Source organism: Podarcis melisellensis (assembly GCF_964234715.1).
Source record: "Podarcis melisellensis genome assembly, chromosome: 18".
Taxonomy (NCBI): Eukaryota; Metazoa; Chordata; class Lepidosauria; order Squamata; family Lacertidae; genus Podarcis; species Podarcis melisellensis.
This window is the reverse complement of record NC_138536.1, coordinates 10,210,237-10,227,088: the sequence shown is the minus strand read 5'-3', so window position 1 is coordinate 10,227,088 and position 16,852 is coordinate 10,210,237. Positions and strand designations below refer to the sequence as shown.

At 46.7% G+C, this 16,852-nt stretch overlaps 2 protein-coding genes across 3 annotated transcripts in view; both read left to right on the top strand.

The window, feature by feature from the left end:
• Positions 1-16,852, top strand: part of BABAM1 (BRISC and BRCA1 A complex member 1) — a 192,886-nt gene that overhangs the window by 11,534 nt on the left and 164,500 nt on the right. The gene's annotated exons all lie outside the window — the stretch shown is intronic.
• Positions 1-16,852, top strand: part of USHBP1 (USH1 protein network component harmonin binding protein 1) — a 30,274-nt gene that overhangs the window by 1,303 nt on the left and 12,119 nt on the right. Inside the window, exons 2-8 of one of the 2 annotated variants that reach the window (XM_081895488.1) lie at positions 2,696-2,848; positions 3,728-3,849; positions 5,026-5,144; positions 9,356-9,607; positions 11,383-11,475; positions 14,461-14,609; positions 16,019-16,159. In XM_081895488.1, the coding sequence (XP_081751614.1) occupies positions 2,696-2,848; positions 3,728-3,849; positions 5,026-5,144; positions 9,356-9,607; positions 11,383-11,475; positions 14,461-14,609; positions 16,019-16,159 (1,029 nt within the window). The remainder of the gene's footprint in view (positions 1-2,695; positions 2,849-3,727; positions 3,850-5,025; positions 5,145-9,355; positions 9,608-11,382; positions 11,476-14,460; positions 14,610-16,018; positions 16,160-16,852) is intronic. The other variant, XM_081895489.1, reaches the window with a different exon arrangement.

Below are 16,852 nucleotides of genomic sequence, written 5' to 3'. Positions count from 1 at the left end.
AACCCACAGCACAACCAACCCGAGGAAACACTGTATTATTATTGTTTTTTGGGGTGGTGGGGGTCCTGAGTCTTCTCAGCTACTTTCTCCGTCGCTTCCCTTCCTGTCCAAGCAAGGAACAATCCCAACTACTTGGGAGTAGACCCACCAAAACAAACAGGGGCCTTGGTTTTTTTTTTTTGCCATGTCCGCTCATTGCAACGGTCTGTCTCAGACCCTCAATTGGTCCTTATTTTCCAGGGATAACCCCGCATTTACAGAAGCCGTCCCGGTTTCTGAGTTGGTCCCGGAATCTCCCGCTTTTCTTTAAAAGGTAAAGGGACCCCTGACCGTTAGGTCCAGTCGTGACTGACTCTGGGGTTGTGGTGCTCATCTCACTTTATTGGCCAAGGGAGCTGGCATACAGCTTCCGGGTCATGCGGCCAGCATGACTAAGCCGCTTCTGGCGAACCAGAGCAGCGCACGGAAACGCCGTTTACCTTCCGGCTGGAGCGGTACTTATTTATCTACTTGCACTTTGACGTGCTTTCGAACTGCTAGGTTGACAGGAGCAGGGACTGAACGACGGGAGCTCACCCCGTCGCGGGGTTTTGAACCGCCAACCTTCTGATTGGAAAGCCCAAGGCTCTGTGGTTTAACCCACAGCACCACCTGCACCCCCCGCTTTTCCTTAGGACGTCCCTATTTTCATCAAAGAAATGTTGGAGGGTATGCGACCGCCGAACCCAGGAGATAACTCACTAGACAACCTTTAGGAGACATCTGAAGGCAGCCCTGAATAGGGAAGTTTTTCAATGTTTAATGTTTTGTTTTATATATATAGGGAGCCACCCAGAGCGGCTAGGGAAACCCAGTCAGAGGGGCAGGGTTTAAATAATAAAATTATTATTATTGAATAGGATGTCCCTATTTTCATCGGAGAAATGTAGGAGCATCTGTCCTTGCTGGACCCCACCTGCTCAGGGAACTGACGACAATCCACCTCCTTTTCTTTCTTTTTAATGCACTTAAATAGGAAGCGTTTCAAGACAGGAAGCCTTGGCCAGCAGGATGGAAGTCTCCCTTTCCTGTTTTCCACGGGAACAATGGACTTGCTTGTCCCTACAAAATCTCTCTCGCGCATGAAAGCTCCTTAGCTCACCACAAAAGATTGCTGATCCCGACTAAGGTCTGCAATTGACCTGATGCCGGCTTGCGAAGGGTCAGTCCGTTGTGCTGCTCTTCCTGTTCTGGATCACAAACTCACCCCTGCCCCATAAAAAGCAATATTCATTTTTTCTTTTTAAAAAGATATTTATTAAAGTTTAACAATTACAAAAAAAGAAGAACAGACAATAATAATAAAAAAGATTACAATACTTCAAAAATAAAGGAAAATACAATACTAAAAAGAAGGGGGGGGGAAGAGAAAACCCAAAAACAATACAGCTAAACAATAACATTTAAAAACACTAACACCCAGTATTTTCATATCTTTATCTTTCATTTACTTGTTTCCATGACTTCCTCGCGCCTCCCTTTTTGTATTCTTAATTCATATTTGTTTCAGCAAGTCCTTTCCCTCTTTCTCAGATTTTGTTCCATAATTTATCTTAACGCAATTTAACCTTAAATTTTACACTTTAACCCATTAACAATCCATTTTAACTTAATTCTTTATAACCTTTCTGCTAAGACCATGTAAGTTCATCCCAGCATCTTTCTAACATTCATTAATTTTACATAAAAAGCAATATTCCGAATAGCGGTTTGCACTACACACCAAGGGAGGTAACTGCACGACAAAATGCGACACCGTAACCATGAATTGCACACGGGTTTGAAATCCAGTTAAAACCATGTGGCTTCATTCATTTGACAAAGCGGACAGACTTGATCCAGGGAAACCAGCTTTCGATACGAGACAATACGATAATCTTTATTGTCATTGTCCCATCCAGAACAATGACATTGAAAAATTCTACATCAGACATTCAAAAACCAACAAGCCTGCTATCCCAGCTATCCCAGCCTGGTTAGCCCCCTAAAAACTCTGACACCCCATAATTAAATACAATACACTCCCATAGAGAGTACCTTAAAAAAAAGTAAAGGGACCCCTGACCGTTAGGTCCAGTCACGGCCGACTCTGGGGTTGCGGCGCTCATCTCGCTTTATTGGCCAAGGGAGCCAGCATACAGCTTCCGGGTCATGTGGCCAGCATGACTAAGCCGCTTCTGGCAAACCAGAGCAGCGCACAGAAACGCCGTTTACCTTCCCGTTGGAGTGGTACCTAGTTATCTACTTGCACTTTGACATGCTTTTGAACCTGCTGGCTGGACAAACATTCCTCTCCAGGTATAAACATGTTCACTCTAGGAATGTTGTACTTGACTGCTCTTGTGTTTCACACCCCACATCTTTGATCGTCCTTGAATCTTCCTTCCAAATTTGCTATCCACTCCTGCCACACCGGGGTGGCGCACTGCAGCCTTTGAGAGCCACTCTAACCACTGCACCACGCTGCCTTGTCTGGTCTCTTCTTAAGCTCTTGTAATAATAGACTTACAAGGGAAGGATCTCCCCCATTATATGCACGGGCCTTTCTGGATAAGTGTGGGCTGCACCTGTTGAATTGCAGCCCGTCACTGCTCCATCCCACAACAGCGCTGACAATATCCTTTCTGATTTTGCTCGCGTCCCTGCCTTCTGGGAGCCAGGGGGACGAAGACCCTGCAGGCGAGAGGTTTGGGAGTGATGCGCCTGACGAAGGAGCAATCCTCCGCTACGAAGAGCATATCACAGGGCTGTTGGTCACCATTGCCCGTCTCCACGGCCGAATTGAGAACCTGCAGCAGAGCAAGGCCAGGTAAGTTCTCCGGAAAAACAATCTCTCAAAGGACCTGTTGATGGCATTTTACCATTGTACTGTGGAGAGTGCATTAACTTATGGTCTGTGTGTGTGGTTTTGGAGCTGCACGGTCAGGGGAAAAACAATGCTCTCCAGGGTGGTAAACACTGCGGAGAGAATAAGTGGGTGCACTCTTCCCACCTTGGATCAAATCTACGCTTCCAGGTGCCATAAGAAAACTGCAGAGATAGCGCAGGATAGTGTGCACCCCGGAAATGATCTCTTTCAGCTTCTGCCTTCTGGAAGAAGGTCCAGGGTTATAGAGACTAGGACTAGCCGCCTGAGAAACAGTTTCTCCCCAAATGCGATTTTGGTTTTAAACGCAGTGTAAGGTAGTCTCTATGGGAGTAGATTGTATTTAAAAATGGGGTATCAGAGTTTTTAGGGGGCTAACCAGGCTGGGATAGCAGGCTTGTTGGGTTTTGAATGTTTTATGTAGATTTTTCAATTTCCTTGTTCTGTATGGGACAATGACAATAAAGATTATCGTATTATCGTAAATCGGGGTATAGGGGGGCAATAATTCTCTCTGGCACAAAAGCCCCCGCCTTAAAAGGATTCTCCACTCCAGGCTACTCATGGCTACTATGTTGAGGCAGCAATGCTTCTGAATATCAGTTGTTGGGAATCTGTGGAACTCCTTGCCTCATGAGGCAGTGATGGCCACTAACCTAGAATCACAGAATTGTAGAGATGGAAGGGACCCCACGTGTTCTCTGGTCCGTGAAATGTTGACATTAGACCTTTTCTAGAATAGGAGGGGGTAGTAAGAGCAAGAACAGAGGGGTTTTATTTATTTTTTTGGTTAGATCTGGACTGAAACGTCTTTCTTTGCAGGGAGGACGACGACCTGTGTTCTGACCTGTGCTCTGAGTACACGGCAAGTCTCCCGCGATGCTCTCTGCCGTTCCCAAATCCAGCAGCAGCCCTGCCTCCTCCGGCAGCCCATCCCGAAAGAGGTAAGGTCTTGCTGAGTTTGTGGAGGGCGATGGTCTTCCCTCCACAGCAGGTTCCTTGTCCTCCTCGTTCTTGAATGAAAAGCTGAACTCACCCTGGGGTTTAAGGAGGGAGCCGTTCCTCAGCCTAGAGATGGTAGGAGATGGCAGTCAAACGTAATTGTGCTCGAGTACTAGTTAGTGCAGGGACGCAGGTGGCGCTGTGGGTTAAACCACAGAGCCTAGGACTTGCCGATCAGAAGATCGGTGGTTCGAATCCCCGCGATGGGGTGAGCTCCCGTTGCTCAGTCCCAGCTCCTGCCAACCTAGCAGTTCGAAAGCACGTCAAAGTGCAAGTAGATAAATAGATACCGCTCTGGTGGGAAGGTAAACGGCGTTTCTGTGCGCAGCTCTGGTTCGCCAGAAGCGGCTTAGTCCTGCTGGCCACATGACCCGGAAGCTGTACGCCGGCTCCCTCGGCCAGTAAAGTGAGATGAGCGCCACAACCCCAGAGTCAGCCACGACTGGACCTAATGGTCAGGGGTCCCTTTACCTTTACCTTACTAGTTAGTGCATGAAGGGGTTAAGACTAGAGAGGTCTGTTCCTAGACGCAGCTTGGTCACGCCCCCTTACTTCCAGGAAGGAGGAAGTGAAGCTTCGACTTTTTCCTTTCCTCTTCTCACCCTGCAATTCACCAGGATGGATGAATCTGAACTGGATGTGGGTCCAAAAAGGAGATGGCATTTGTGCCGGGGTTATCTCCCTTGGCAGGGCTGGCATTCTAGGCCTGAGGAGCCACCACTGAGAATGCCCTGGGGGGGGGGAATTATGTTATGTTGTAAATAAAATTTCACTAAAAATTGAAATTTTTAAAAAGAGAAAGTATGGATGCCTTTTCTCGGGCTACTTAAAGAAATATTATAGTATGACGAATTCGAGAGCAGGATTTGAGCTTGGAGCAGCAGAAGCGATTAGCGTATAATATTGTGGCTATGATTTGATAGATGGAAGGAAGAAGGGGAAGAAACAACAATTCCATGGAAAACAGGGTGGGAATTCAATAAAAACAAGAGAAAATACGAAATTGCGTTCTGGCTGCATATGTTAAAAATGTTCAAAGTTAGTAAAATATAATTGGAAAAAGAATCCTTTTTTAAAAAACAACAACCACCCATTCCCTTCTCCCGTATCTTTTCCAGGCGACCTGTTCCTCGATGTCCACAAGGCCGTCACGTCCCTGGAGAACACCGTCTTTGCCCACCGAAGCAGCCTCCCCAGCGCCAAGGCTGAGCTGGAAGGATGCCTGGAGCCCACGAAGGTTGGCAAAGCCACATTCCTCCTCCTCCTGGGCGCAGGGGCTGTTTGCCAGCCTGAGGGGTCCACATTCCCTTTCAGGGGAGGGGTGGGAAGGCATCACCAAAGGCCAGCACCTGTTTGGTGTCCCCGAGGGGGTTGAAAGGTTATTGGAAGTTCTTTCTAGTCAGTACCATAATAATTATGGTTATTTGTCAGCAGTTTGCAGAAATCAATCATCTCCAATCCAAGTGTGGCGGCCTTGAGTCTACAGGACCGACCAGTTTTGGAGACTCTCTGCAGCCGCCACCTGGGCTCGCTTATCAACAGTTCTGATACTCTCAGTTCAGATATAAACAAATCAAAGCGTATACCAAATGCTTTTCCAAACCAGCTGTTTTTTAAGTAGTAGCCTTTCCGGGTTGTTGTTGTTGTTTGTTGTTTAGTCGTGTCAGCCTCTTCGTGACCCCCGGACCAGAGCACGCCAGGCACTCCTGTCTCCCCCTGCCTCCCGCAGTTTGGTCAAACTCATGCTGGTTGTTTCGAGAACACTGTCCAACCATCTCGTCCTCTGTCGTCCCCTTCTCCTTGTGCTCTCAGTCTTCCCCAACATCAGGGTCTTTTCCAGGGAGTCTTCTCTTCTCATGAGGTGGCCAAAGTCTTGGAGCCTCAGCTTCACGATCTGTCCTTCCAGTGAGCACTCAGGGCTGATTTCCTTCAGAATGGAGAGGTTTGATGATCTTGCAGTCCATGGGACTCTCAAGAGTCTCCTCCAGCACCAGAATTCAAAAGCATCAATTATTCGGCGATCAGCCTTCTTTGTGGTCCAGCTCTCACTTCCATACATCGCTACTGGGAAAACCAGAGCTTGAACTATACGGACCTTTGTCGGCAAGGTGATGTCTCTACTTTTTAAGATGCTGTCTAGGTTTGTCATTGCTTTTCTCCCAAGAAGCAGGCTTCTTTTAATTTCGTGGCTGCTGTCACCATCTGCAGTGATCATGGAGCCCAAGAAAGTAAAATCTCTCACTTTACCAGATATAACTAGGAATGCAAATTTCAAGAAATGGAACATTAAAGGCTTACTTCCCCCTGGGGCTGTATAATTAATCCATATGTTGATTCAACAAGCTGGTCAGACTTAGCAAAGTTACTTCTCTATGGCTGCTTGCAGACTTTAAACTACCTCGCTTCACTCCACCATAAATCTCAGGCAAACATCCAAGGTTCTTTGGTGTCTCTAGGCAGAAGAATAGCTTTGGCTGGGTTTCAGGGGCGGCGGCCAAAGGCAGAGGACTATCTCGGGTGTCGACAGTTGCCGTCCAGCCGTTTTGGGTGGCTTCAGCGGGATTTCAAAGGGCTTTAGAAGAGCCTCAAAGGAAGGGAGGATGCTTAAAATGCCGTCCGGCAACTCCCGAAGTCCTTATCTGGCTGGGATATAAGCTTGTTTTCCGGGAGTCTATCTTTCCCCCTTATTATTTTTTAAAACTCCTACTCACTCTGCTGAGGCTCACAGGAGACTTGCTTCAGGCGCCATCTTCTAACCCGTGAGAGTCGAAGTCAACATTCTTCTTAAATTGTGGTGCCCAGAACTGGACACCATATTCCAGGTGTGGTCTGACCGAGTCAGAACAGAGTAGGACTGTGACTTCCCTTTGATCCGGACACTAGACTTCTGTGGATGCAACCAAGAATAGCGTTAGCCATTTTTGCTGCTGCATCACATGGTGAGCTCATGTTAAGCTTGTGGTCCACCAAGCAGGGGTGGAGGAAGGGGGGGCGGTGGGTGTGGGCTGCCCCGGGTGTCACCACTGAGGGGGGTGACAAAATGTTGGGTGGCATTCACTGTGGGGCCTGCAGCTTGCCCGAGCCACGTGTCTCTCCTGGGACAGGCTCCAAGTTGCCCAAAGGGTCCGCCTGCTACCTCCCCCCCTCCCAGCTGTAGGGCAGCTGAGTGAGAGGAGGCAGGCAGGTTCTGGAGGACCCACAGTGAGCCCTGCCCTTGCTCCACCCCTATGGGCAGTTCACCCCGCCCCTGGGCGCACCACCCCGGGCGCCCGAGCGGTTTCCTCCACCGCTGCCACCAAGACCCCTAGATACTTTTCACATGTACTGGTGAAGCTGGTTCTTCCTGCCTAAGGACCCTCGCGGCCTAGGACCCTCGTACCTACGGGACTGCCTCTCCCGGTATGCCCCGCGGAGGACCTTAAGGTCCATAAATAGCCACACTCTAGAGGTCCCAGGACCTAAGGAAGTCAGATTAGCCTCAACCAGAGCCAGGGCCTTTTCAGTGATGGCTCCGGCCTGGTGGAACGCTCTGCCTCATGAGACCAGGGCCCTGCAGGATCTGATTTCTTTCCGCAGGGCCTGTTCTTCTGCCTGGCCTTTGGCTTGGAATCAACTTGATTCCCTCCCCCTCTTTCCTTTTTCCTTTCTCCTTCCGTGATGGAACTCCTATTTGGGGACTTCCCTGGCTTTTTTCTGGCCCACGTAGGACCAGTCTGGATAGTTGGCCTTGGTGAAGACTTGACGTTTTCATCCCCCAAAAAGTTTTTGGTTTGAGTTTCTACTGAAATGAAGCTGCATTTTAATGTTGTATTTTAATCTTGTTAAGTTGTATTTCAATCAATTGTTTATATACCTGGTGTTAGCCACCCTGAGGCCAGTCTTGGCTGGGGAGGGCGGGGTATACCTAAAACTTCTCCTCCTCCTCCTCCTCCTCCTCCTCCTCCTTCTTCTTCTCCTTGGTCTGGAAACCAAGCCTGATGAGGAACGGTTGAGGGAATTGGGGATGTTTAGCCTGGAAAAGAGGAGACTGAGAGGAGATAGGTGAGCCATCTTCAAATATCTCAAGGGCTGCCAAATTTAGGAGGGAACAAGCTAGTTTTCTCCTGCTCCAGAGGGTAGGACTCGAACCCATGTCTTCAAGTGACAAAGAAAGGAGATTCCGACCAAACACATGGGAGAACTTTCTGAAGTAAGAGCTTTTCTACCGTGGAAAGGAGGCGGTGGGTTCTCGTTCCTTAGAGGTTTTTAAACAGGTTGGATGGCCTTATCTGTCCTGGATGCTTGAGCTGAGATTCCTGCATTGCAGGGGGGTGGTCTGGATGACCCTCAGGGGCACCTTCTAGCTCTTCAGTTCTATGCTGCATTCTACGTTTCCAAGCACAATTCAAAGTGTTGGTGCTGACCTTGAAAGCCCTAAACGGCCTCGGTCCTGTATACCTGAAGGATCGTCTCCACCTCCATCGTTCTGCCCGGACACAGAGGTCCATCTCCAAGGGCCTTTTTTAAAAAAAAGATATTTATTAAATTTTCACAGATTATATAATAACAAAACAATAAAACAAACAATACACAAACAAAAAACAAGTATAATTTCAATCCCTTATTTTCTTAACCTTACTTCCCCGACCTCCTCATACCTCCCCTTTCTGTATCCCAATTTCTAATTATTAGTTCAGCAAATCCTCTCCCTTAATTTTCAGTTAATTTCTAACCTTTCTTTTCTTTTTACATAACCCTTTCAGCTGAAAACCACTTAATTTCTAAACCAGCGTCATGCTAGCATTCATTAATTTTGCAATGTTTCCTAAGATAGTCCTTAAATTTCTTCCAATCTTCTTCCGCCGTCTCTCTTCCCTGGTCTCGGATTCTGCCAGTCATTTCTGCCAATCCCATGTAGTCTACCATCTTCATCTGCCATTCTTCCCTGGTGGGTAGATCTTGTGTCTTCCAGTGCTTTGCGATGAGAATTCTTGCTGCTGTTGTAGCATACATAAAGAAAGTTCTATCCTTCTTTAACACCAATTGGTCGACCATGCCCAGGAGAAAGGCCTCTGGTTTCTTCAGAAAGGTATATTTAAATACCTTTTTCATTTCATTGTATATCATTTCCCAGAAAGCCTTAATCCATCTCCAAGGGCCTTTTGGCGGTTCCCTCACTGTGAGAAGTGAGGTTACAGGGAACCAGGCAGAGGGCCTTCTCGGTGGTGGCACCCGCCCTGTGGAATGCCCTCCCATTAGATGTCAAAGAGATAAACTACCTGACACTTAGATGTTTTAAATGTGTGACATTTAAATGTATTTTTAATCTATGTTGGAAGCCACCCAGAGTGGCTGGGGAAACCCAGCCAGATGGGTGGGGTACAAATAATAAATTATTATAAATTATTATTATTATTATTATTATTATTATTATTATTATTATTATTATTATGCATTCTAATTTCCCAGGGCCTGGAAGAAAGCCTGAGGAGATTCCAAGGAAGCGAGAAAGATCCCTGGCCCCAGCTGGACCCGGAAGCCCAGATGTCTGGAGCAGGGTTCCTGGCAGGTGGAATGAGCATCTACGAGAGAGAAATCGCCTTGTACAAAGAGAGGAATGCCGTGCTCCGTAATGAGCTGGAAGGCAGGGACGGCGAACTCGACAGATCAAAAGCTGCCCTCTGCGCATACCAGGAAGAGAGGGATAAACTACAGAAGAAGGTGCGCTCCAGCTTAGAATCATAGAATCACAGAGTTGGAAGAGACCCCAAGGGCCATCGAGTCCAACCCCCTGCCAAGCAGGAAACACCATCAGAGCACTCCTGACATATGGTTGTCAAGCCTCTGCTTAAAGACCTCCAAAGAAGGAGACTCCACCACACTCCTTGCCAGCAAATCCCACTGTCAAACAGCTCTTACTGTCAGGAAGTTCTTCCTCATGTTGAGGTGGAATCTTCTTTCTTGTAGTTTGGATCCATTGTTCCGTGTCCGCTTCTCTGGAGCAGCAGAAAACAACCTTTCTCCCTCCTCTATGTGACATCCTTTTATATATTTGAACATGGCTATCATATCACCCCTGCACCTCCTCTTCTCCAGGCTAAACATGCTCAGCTCCCTTAGCCGTTCCTCATAAGGCATCGTTTCCAGGCCTTTGACCATTTTGGTTGCCCTCCTCTGGACACCTTCCAGTTTGTCAGTGTCCTTCTTGAACTGTGGTGCCCAGAACTGGACACTTTGAGTTCATTCCTCCGCATTCCCACATCCCTTCGAGAATTCTCTTTTATTTTTATATAACAAGTTAATTTCGAATTTACTACCTATTTCCTTTGACGTTTTGACTTCCTGCCTTTGAAGTTAATCTGTTAAAATCTGTGGAGCTCCCTCCCGTTCAGATGTCCAGGAGATAAAGAACTACACAACTTTTAGAAGACATCTGAAGGCAGCCCCGTATAGGGAAGTTTTTAATGTTTGATGCTTTATTATGTTTTCATATGTGCTGGAAGCCGCCCAGAGTAACTGGGGAAAGCCAGCCAGATAGATGGGGTATTAATAATAATAATAATAATAATAAATCCCATGCTGTTTTTATTCCCACCCTTTTCCTCCTCCATTATATAGCATGCTTTTACCTATTACATATTTCCTCTATTACAATTATTTTTATCCTTTCCTATGCGCTGCCCCCCTTCAATAAAGAGTTCATCACATTGATCTCTTATTCTCACACAGTCCATCAATTTTAAGCGCCATTTTTCCTGCGCTAAGATTCCTCCATCTTTTAATTTCTGTGCATATAGGATTCTGGCTGCTGTTGCTGCATAGGCAAATAATTTAGTCATCGCTTTTGGCACTCCTCCTCCTTCTGGTTGCAGACTCTTCCGGTCATGTTGGCTAGCTCCGAAAAATCCATCATCTTCATCTGCCATTCCTCCACTGTTGGGACCTCTTGTGATTTCCAATTTTTGGCCAGCAGTATTTTAGCAGCAGTTGTGGCATACATAAATAGCCTTACATCTTTCATGGGCAATTCCAAACCTATTATTTCAAGAAGAAAGGCCTCTGGTTTCTTAATAAATGTATATTTCAACATTTTTTTTCAATTCATTCTAAATCTTTTCCCAGAAGTCTTTCACCTTTGGACAAGCCCACCACATATGGTAAAAGGTTCCTTCTTTTTCTTTAAATTTCCAATGTAGATTATCGCTCTTATGATAAATCTTTGCCAATTTTAGAGGGGTTAGGTACCATCTGTACGTCATTTTCATAACATTTTCAACATTTTCTTCATCTCATTATGTATCCTTTCCCAAAACCCCTTGTATTCCGTTCTGTGTTTTTAAAGTTCTCACAAAAACCGTACCATCAAGTTAACCACCTCCCTGCCTCTTTAGCTTCTTCAAATTCATCGTGATGCCGCAGAGCAATGCGAGGTGTTGAGGCGACTCAGGTAGCGCAGCGATGCGCATGGTGAGTGTTTTTCTCGTGTTTCCCTCCAGGTCAAAGATCTCCAAGGGGCCCTCTCTGAGATGGAAGCACTTCCCTACGGAGCCACCAGCCCGGTCAGTGAGAAAGAGTCCTTGGGATTCCAGGTGAGTTTTTTGGCATCCAGGAATGGCATATACAGTGGACGCACAGGTTGCAAACGTGATCCATGCGGGAAGCACATTTGCAACCTGCAGAGCCACATCTGCGCATGCGCAGGTCATGATTAGGCGTTTCCGCATATGCACAAGCACCAAAACCCGGAAGTAACCTGTTCCGGTACTTCCAGGTTCAGCGCAGTGCGCAACCCAAAATCGTGCAATCCAAATTGTCTGTAGCCCGTGGTATGACTGTACTGATGATCACCAATTTGGGAGGCTTAAAAGAGAACCTTCCTCGCTAGACTCTGCACCATTGCTGGGACTCGGGTGGTGCTGTGGTCAAAACCTCTGAGCCTCTTGGGCTTGCCGATTGGAAGGTCGGCGGTTCAAATCCCCGTGACGGGGTGAGCTCCCATTTCGCTGACCCTGCTCCTGCCAACCTTACAGTTTGAAAGCACGCCAGTGCAAGTAGATAAATAGGTACCGCCATGGCAGGAAGGTAAACGACATTTCCGTGCGCTCTGGTTTCCGTCATGGTGTCCCATTGCGCCAGAAGCGGTTTAGTCCTGCTGGCCATGTAATAATAATAATAATAATAATAATAATAATAATAATAATAATAATAATAATAATATTTATACCCTGCCCATCTGGCTGGGCTTCCCCAGCCATTCTGGGCGGCTTCCAACAAAATATTAAAATACCGTAATGCATCAAACATTAAAAGCTTCCCTAAACATTGCTGCCTTCAGATGTCTTCTAAAAGTCTGGTAGTTGTTTATCTCTTTGACATCTGGTGGGAGGGCGTTCCACAGGGTGGGCGCCACCACCGAGAAGGCTCTCTGCCTGGTTCCCTGTAACTTGACTTCTCGCAGGGAGGGAACTGCCAGAAGGCCCTCAGCACTGGACCTCAGTGTCCGGGCAGAACCTAACAGTTTGAAAGCACGCCAGTGCAAGTAGACAAATAGATACCACTGTGGCAGGAAGGTAAACGGCGTTTCCATGCGCTCACGGCGTCCCGTTGTGCCAGAAGCGGTTTAGTCCTGCTGGCCACATGACCTAGCCACATGAAAATTGTTTGCGGACAAACGCCGGCTCCCTCAGCCTGAAGCGAGATGAGCGCCGCAACCCCAGAGTCGCCTTTGACTGGACTTAACTGTCCAGAGGTCCTTTGCCTTTTCCTTATGCCACTGCTCTCTCATGAAACTAGAACTTGCAGACAACCAAAATGATTCAGGACGGGCAGAAGAAAGGACTGGGAACTATAGTTTCCTCAAGGCGTGTTCTGAGGAGAAGCCTGATCCCCTCAGAGAAATGCAGTTTTCCAAGTGATTTAACTATCAGTCCCTCTTTCCCAGGGGAAACCTGTGAATTTTAGTTCTCTTGGCTCAAGAGGGGTCTCCTAAGAACATTCAGCAGCCTGAACAAACTATAGTTTCCAGGGTTCTTTGGAGGAAACCCTCGCTGTTTTTTTTTAATAGTTTTTTTTATTCATTTTACAATACAAAAATATAAAAACACATAACACAATTTTTCATAAATACATTTTTTGGAGTTCCCTCCGCTCTTCTGCAAATGCTCCGTTTTAGTCCTTCTTCCGCATTTCTTAATCTAATATTGCCTTTTATTAAAAACCTCCTTCCTCCCTCTTATTCCCTTTTTTTTACAATATTTCTGACATTATTTTCACAGAGCCTCTTGCAAACCTACAAACGTGAATTGTTCATCGCAAATACTTTTGAAATGGTCTACAAATTTACTCCAGCCTTCAGTGAATCTGTGGTCTCGTCGGCCTCGGATCCTTCCTGTTAGTTTATCAAGTTCTGCATATTCCATTAACTTCATTCTCCATTCTTCCATCGACGGTAATTCTTCTTGTTCCCATTTTTGGGCTAGCAGTATTCTTGCCGCTGTTACTGCATATAGAAAAAGCTTGTAATCTTGAAACCCTCGCTGGTTAAAGAAGTGTGATGATACTTTACAGACCAAGGGCAAACAGATTCTAAGGAAATTCAGAAAAAAGATGTAAATTAGTTTATGTTCGCTACAACGGCTGTGAGAATACTCCTGGCCCAGAAATGGAAGCAGCAGGAACTTTCTACATTGGAAGATTGGCAGATAAAGATGGTAGGGTATGTGGAGATGGCAAAGCTGACGGGGAAGATTCGGAATCGGCGAGACGAACTGTTTCAGAAGGACTGGAGCAAATTTATATTTTATATGAAAGAAAACTGTAAACGTTTGAAAACGTTTGTAGGTTTGAATTGAAATGCTTTGTCATGTGAAAATAAGGGACCGGTTTACATATAAGGAGGTAATTTTTATGAATTAAAGTAAAAAAGTTGCTATAGAAATGCGAGAATTTATTAAAAGATGTTTGGAAGTCAGAGAGAGGGAAGGAAGGAAGTCAATGCTCTGTTTGAGCAATGCTTTATGTTATAGATTTGTGTCATGTTATGTAATTAAATGGGGGCGCGGGTAGCACTGTGGGTTAAAACGCTGAGCCTAGGACTTGCCGATCAGAAGGTTGGCGGTTCGAATCCCCGCGACGGGGTGAGCTCCCGTTGCTCAGTCCTTGTTCCTGTCAACCTAGCAGTTCGAAAGCACCTCAAAGTGCAAGTAGATAAATAGGTACCACTCTGGTGGGAAGGTAAACGGTGTTTCCGTGCGCTGCTCCGGTTCGCCAGAAGGGGCTTAGTCCTGCTGGCCACATGACCCAGAAGCTGTACACCGGCTCCCTTGGCCAATAAAGCGAGATGAGCACCACAACCCCAGAGTCGGCCACAACTGGACCTAATGGTCAGGGGTCCCTTTACCTTTACCTTCTGTAATTAAATATGGAAAACTCAATAATTATTATATATATTTTTTTAAAAGAGCAAACAGATTCTAGAGGCTCCCTTCCCTTCCCGCTGTACATATTTACTCTTTCTTTTTGAATATATATCACAAAGAGGACTCTGCCTCAAACTGTATTGCTTTGCCCCGCAGGACCCACTCGTGGCAGCCCCAAACTATGCCTGCTGTTTCCGAGGCGCCCCCAGCGCCCACCCTGCCTGCTGCCTGCACCCCGGGCAAGGCCCACCTCATGAGGAGACCCTCGCGAAAGGCATGGAAGATCAAAGGCAGGACCTGCGTGGGTAAGGTTGCCCTGACTATTCTCTCTCCCTTTCTTTTTTTAATCATTTTATTTAGAAAAAAAAATTGGGAGTCAAACTTGCCAGTTCTACGTTGTTGTTTTTTAAAAAAATAATTTTAATTAAATTTTCCATTTTAACAATCAAATCACTTTAAATATTCCATATGGTCCAAATATTCTGCCAAATCATACATTTTTATTGGGACTTCTCATGCTTCAAGTTCTACGTTTTGTGTCAGCTTCAGCTGACACAATATTTGGTACCGTCTTCTCTTCGCGTCAATTTTGTGCATATAATATTCACATTAAAGAAATCAACGTACCTGTTTCTGTTGGGGACACCTGTACGAGTTGTCCCTACTAAAAAGCCTTCTGGTCTTTTGGGGAGAGTTACCTTAAATACCTCTAAAAAAAATAATAAAATATTTTTATACAGAATCTCCCCAAAGTCCTTCACCACGTCCACCACAAAATGAGCCAACCTTTCCCTTATTCCCTCACGAGCCAGCAAAGTTCAGCCTCCTGGGGCTCAGAGGTGAGATCAAACTGGTGGAAGCAATGCAGGAATCTCAGCAATGAATCACAGAGTTGGCCACAGAGCCTGCTCAGTCCTTTTGGGGCAAGAAGGACTTGCCCCCTTTTGTTTTGACTCAGATTGCTTAATAATAATAATAATAATAATAATAATAATAATAATAATAATAATAATTTATTTATACCCCGCCCTTCTCTGGGCGGCTTCCAACAAAATATTAAAATACAGTAATGCATCAAACATTAAAAGCTTCCCTAAACAGGGCTGCCTTCAGATGTCGTCTAAAAGCCAGGTAGTTGTTTATCTCTTTGACATCTGGTGGGAGGGCGTTCCACAGGGCGGGTGCCACCACCGAGAAGGCCCTCTGCCTGGTTCCCTGTAACTTGGTTTCTTGCACTGAGGGAACCACCAGAAGGCCCTTGGAGATGGACCCAGGTGTCCGGGCAGAACGATGGGGGTGGAGACGGTCCTTCAGGTATACTGGACTGAGGCCGTTTAGGGCTTTCAAGGTCAGCACCAACACTTTGAATTGTGCCTGGAAACGTACTGGGAGCCAATGTAGGTCTTTCCAGACTGGTGTTATGCGGTCTCGGCGGCCGCTCCCAGTCACCAGTCTAGCTGCCGCATTCTGGATTAGTTGTAGTTTCCGGGTCACCTTCAAAGGTAGCCCCACGTAGAGTGCATTGCAGTAGTCCAAGCTTTCTTCTGCGAAACCCTGAAACATCCACCCCTCCAAGGATGCAAATCCCCCCACCTTTTTCAAAGCGGCCCCTGCTTGCCACAATTTCCATCGGCACTCAGCGCCCGAGTTTGCTATTAGCGGGAGCTGCGGGGACAGCAGAATTGTGCTGAGCGTCTCCTTCCCCTGCGTCCAGATTCACCGAAAAGCTCCAAGGCCTCAACCAGCTCCTCTCGGCAACACTGCAGGAGTCCAAGGGCGACATGGAGGGCATCAGTTTGCTGCTGGGTCAATGGGAATCTGAGGAGACCGCCCTGCGCTTGGCTGTCCGGTGCAGGTGAGCAGGGGTGTTGGCCACGGAGCATGCGCTTTTCAAAACGGCTTGCGAAATCGTAATTTGTTTCGTGAAATTTGTGCACCTGTTGTGGAGCGGCTGGAGGCAAGGGAATGATGGGGGGCAACCGGCTGAGAGACCCCAAAGGGAAGAAAGCTCAGAGCCCCGTGAGGGGTGGCAAGTCGATGGTGAGTGGCCAGAGGTGTGGGATGTGAAACACAAGAGCGGTCAAGTACAACATTCCTAGAGTGAACATGTTTACACCTGGGGAGGAATGTTTGTCCAGCCAGTGGGTCAACTTCCTGTTTCCTCCTGGGCTGGACTTCTGCATGTGACTAGAGGTGGGCGTGGCCTCACCTGTGCAGGTAAGGACAAAAGCACAGGGCAGGGCAGCCATCTCTCTCTCTTTGACTACATGCATCAAAGAAGCAACATCTGCTTAGCCAAAGATGCTCTCTTGGCCTCCAGCCAAGAGAGGACAAAGGGACTGTCTCCTTAGGAGATGGTTTCCAGGTTTATGTTACTTTTCTAAGCTAAGTCTGCCTTCTGGGATCTGATTGTGAACAGAATGTGAGTACAGTGGTGACCCGCAAGACGAACGCCTCGCAAGATGAAAAACCCGCTAGATGAAAGGGTTTTCCGTTTTGGAGGCGCTTCGCAAAACGAATTTCCCTATGGGGTTGCTTCACAAGACGA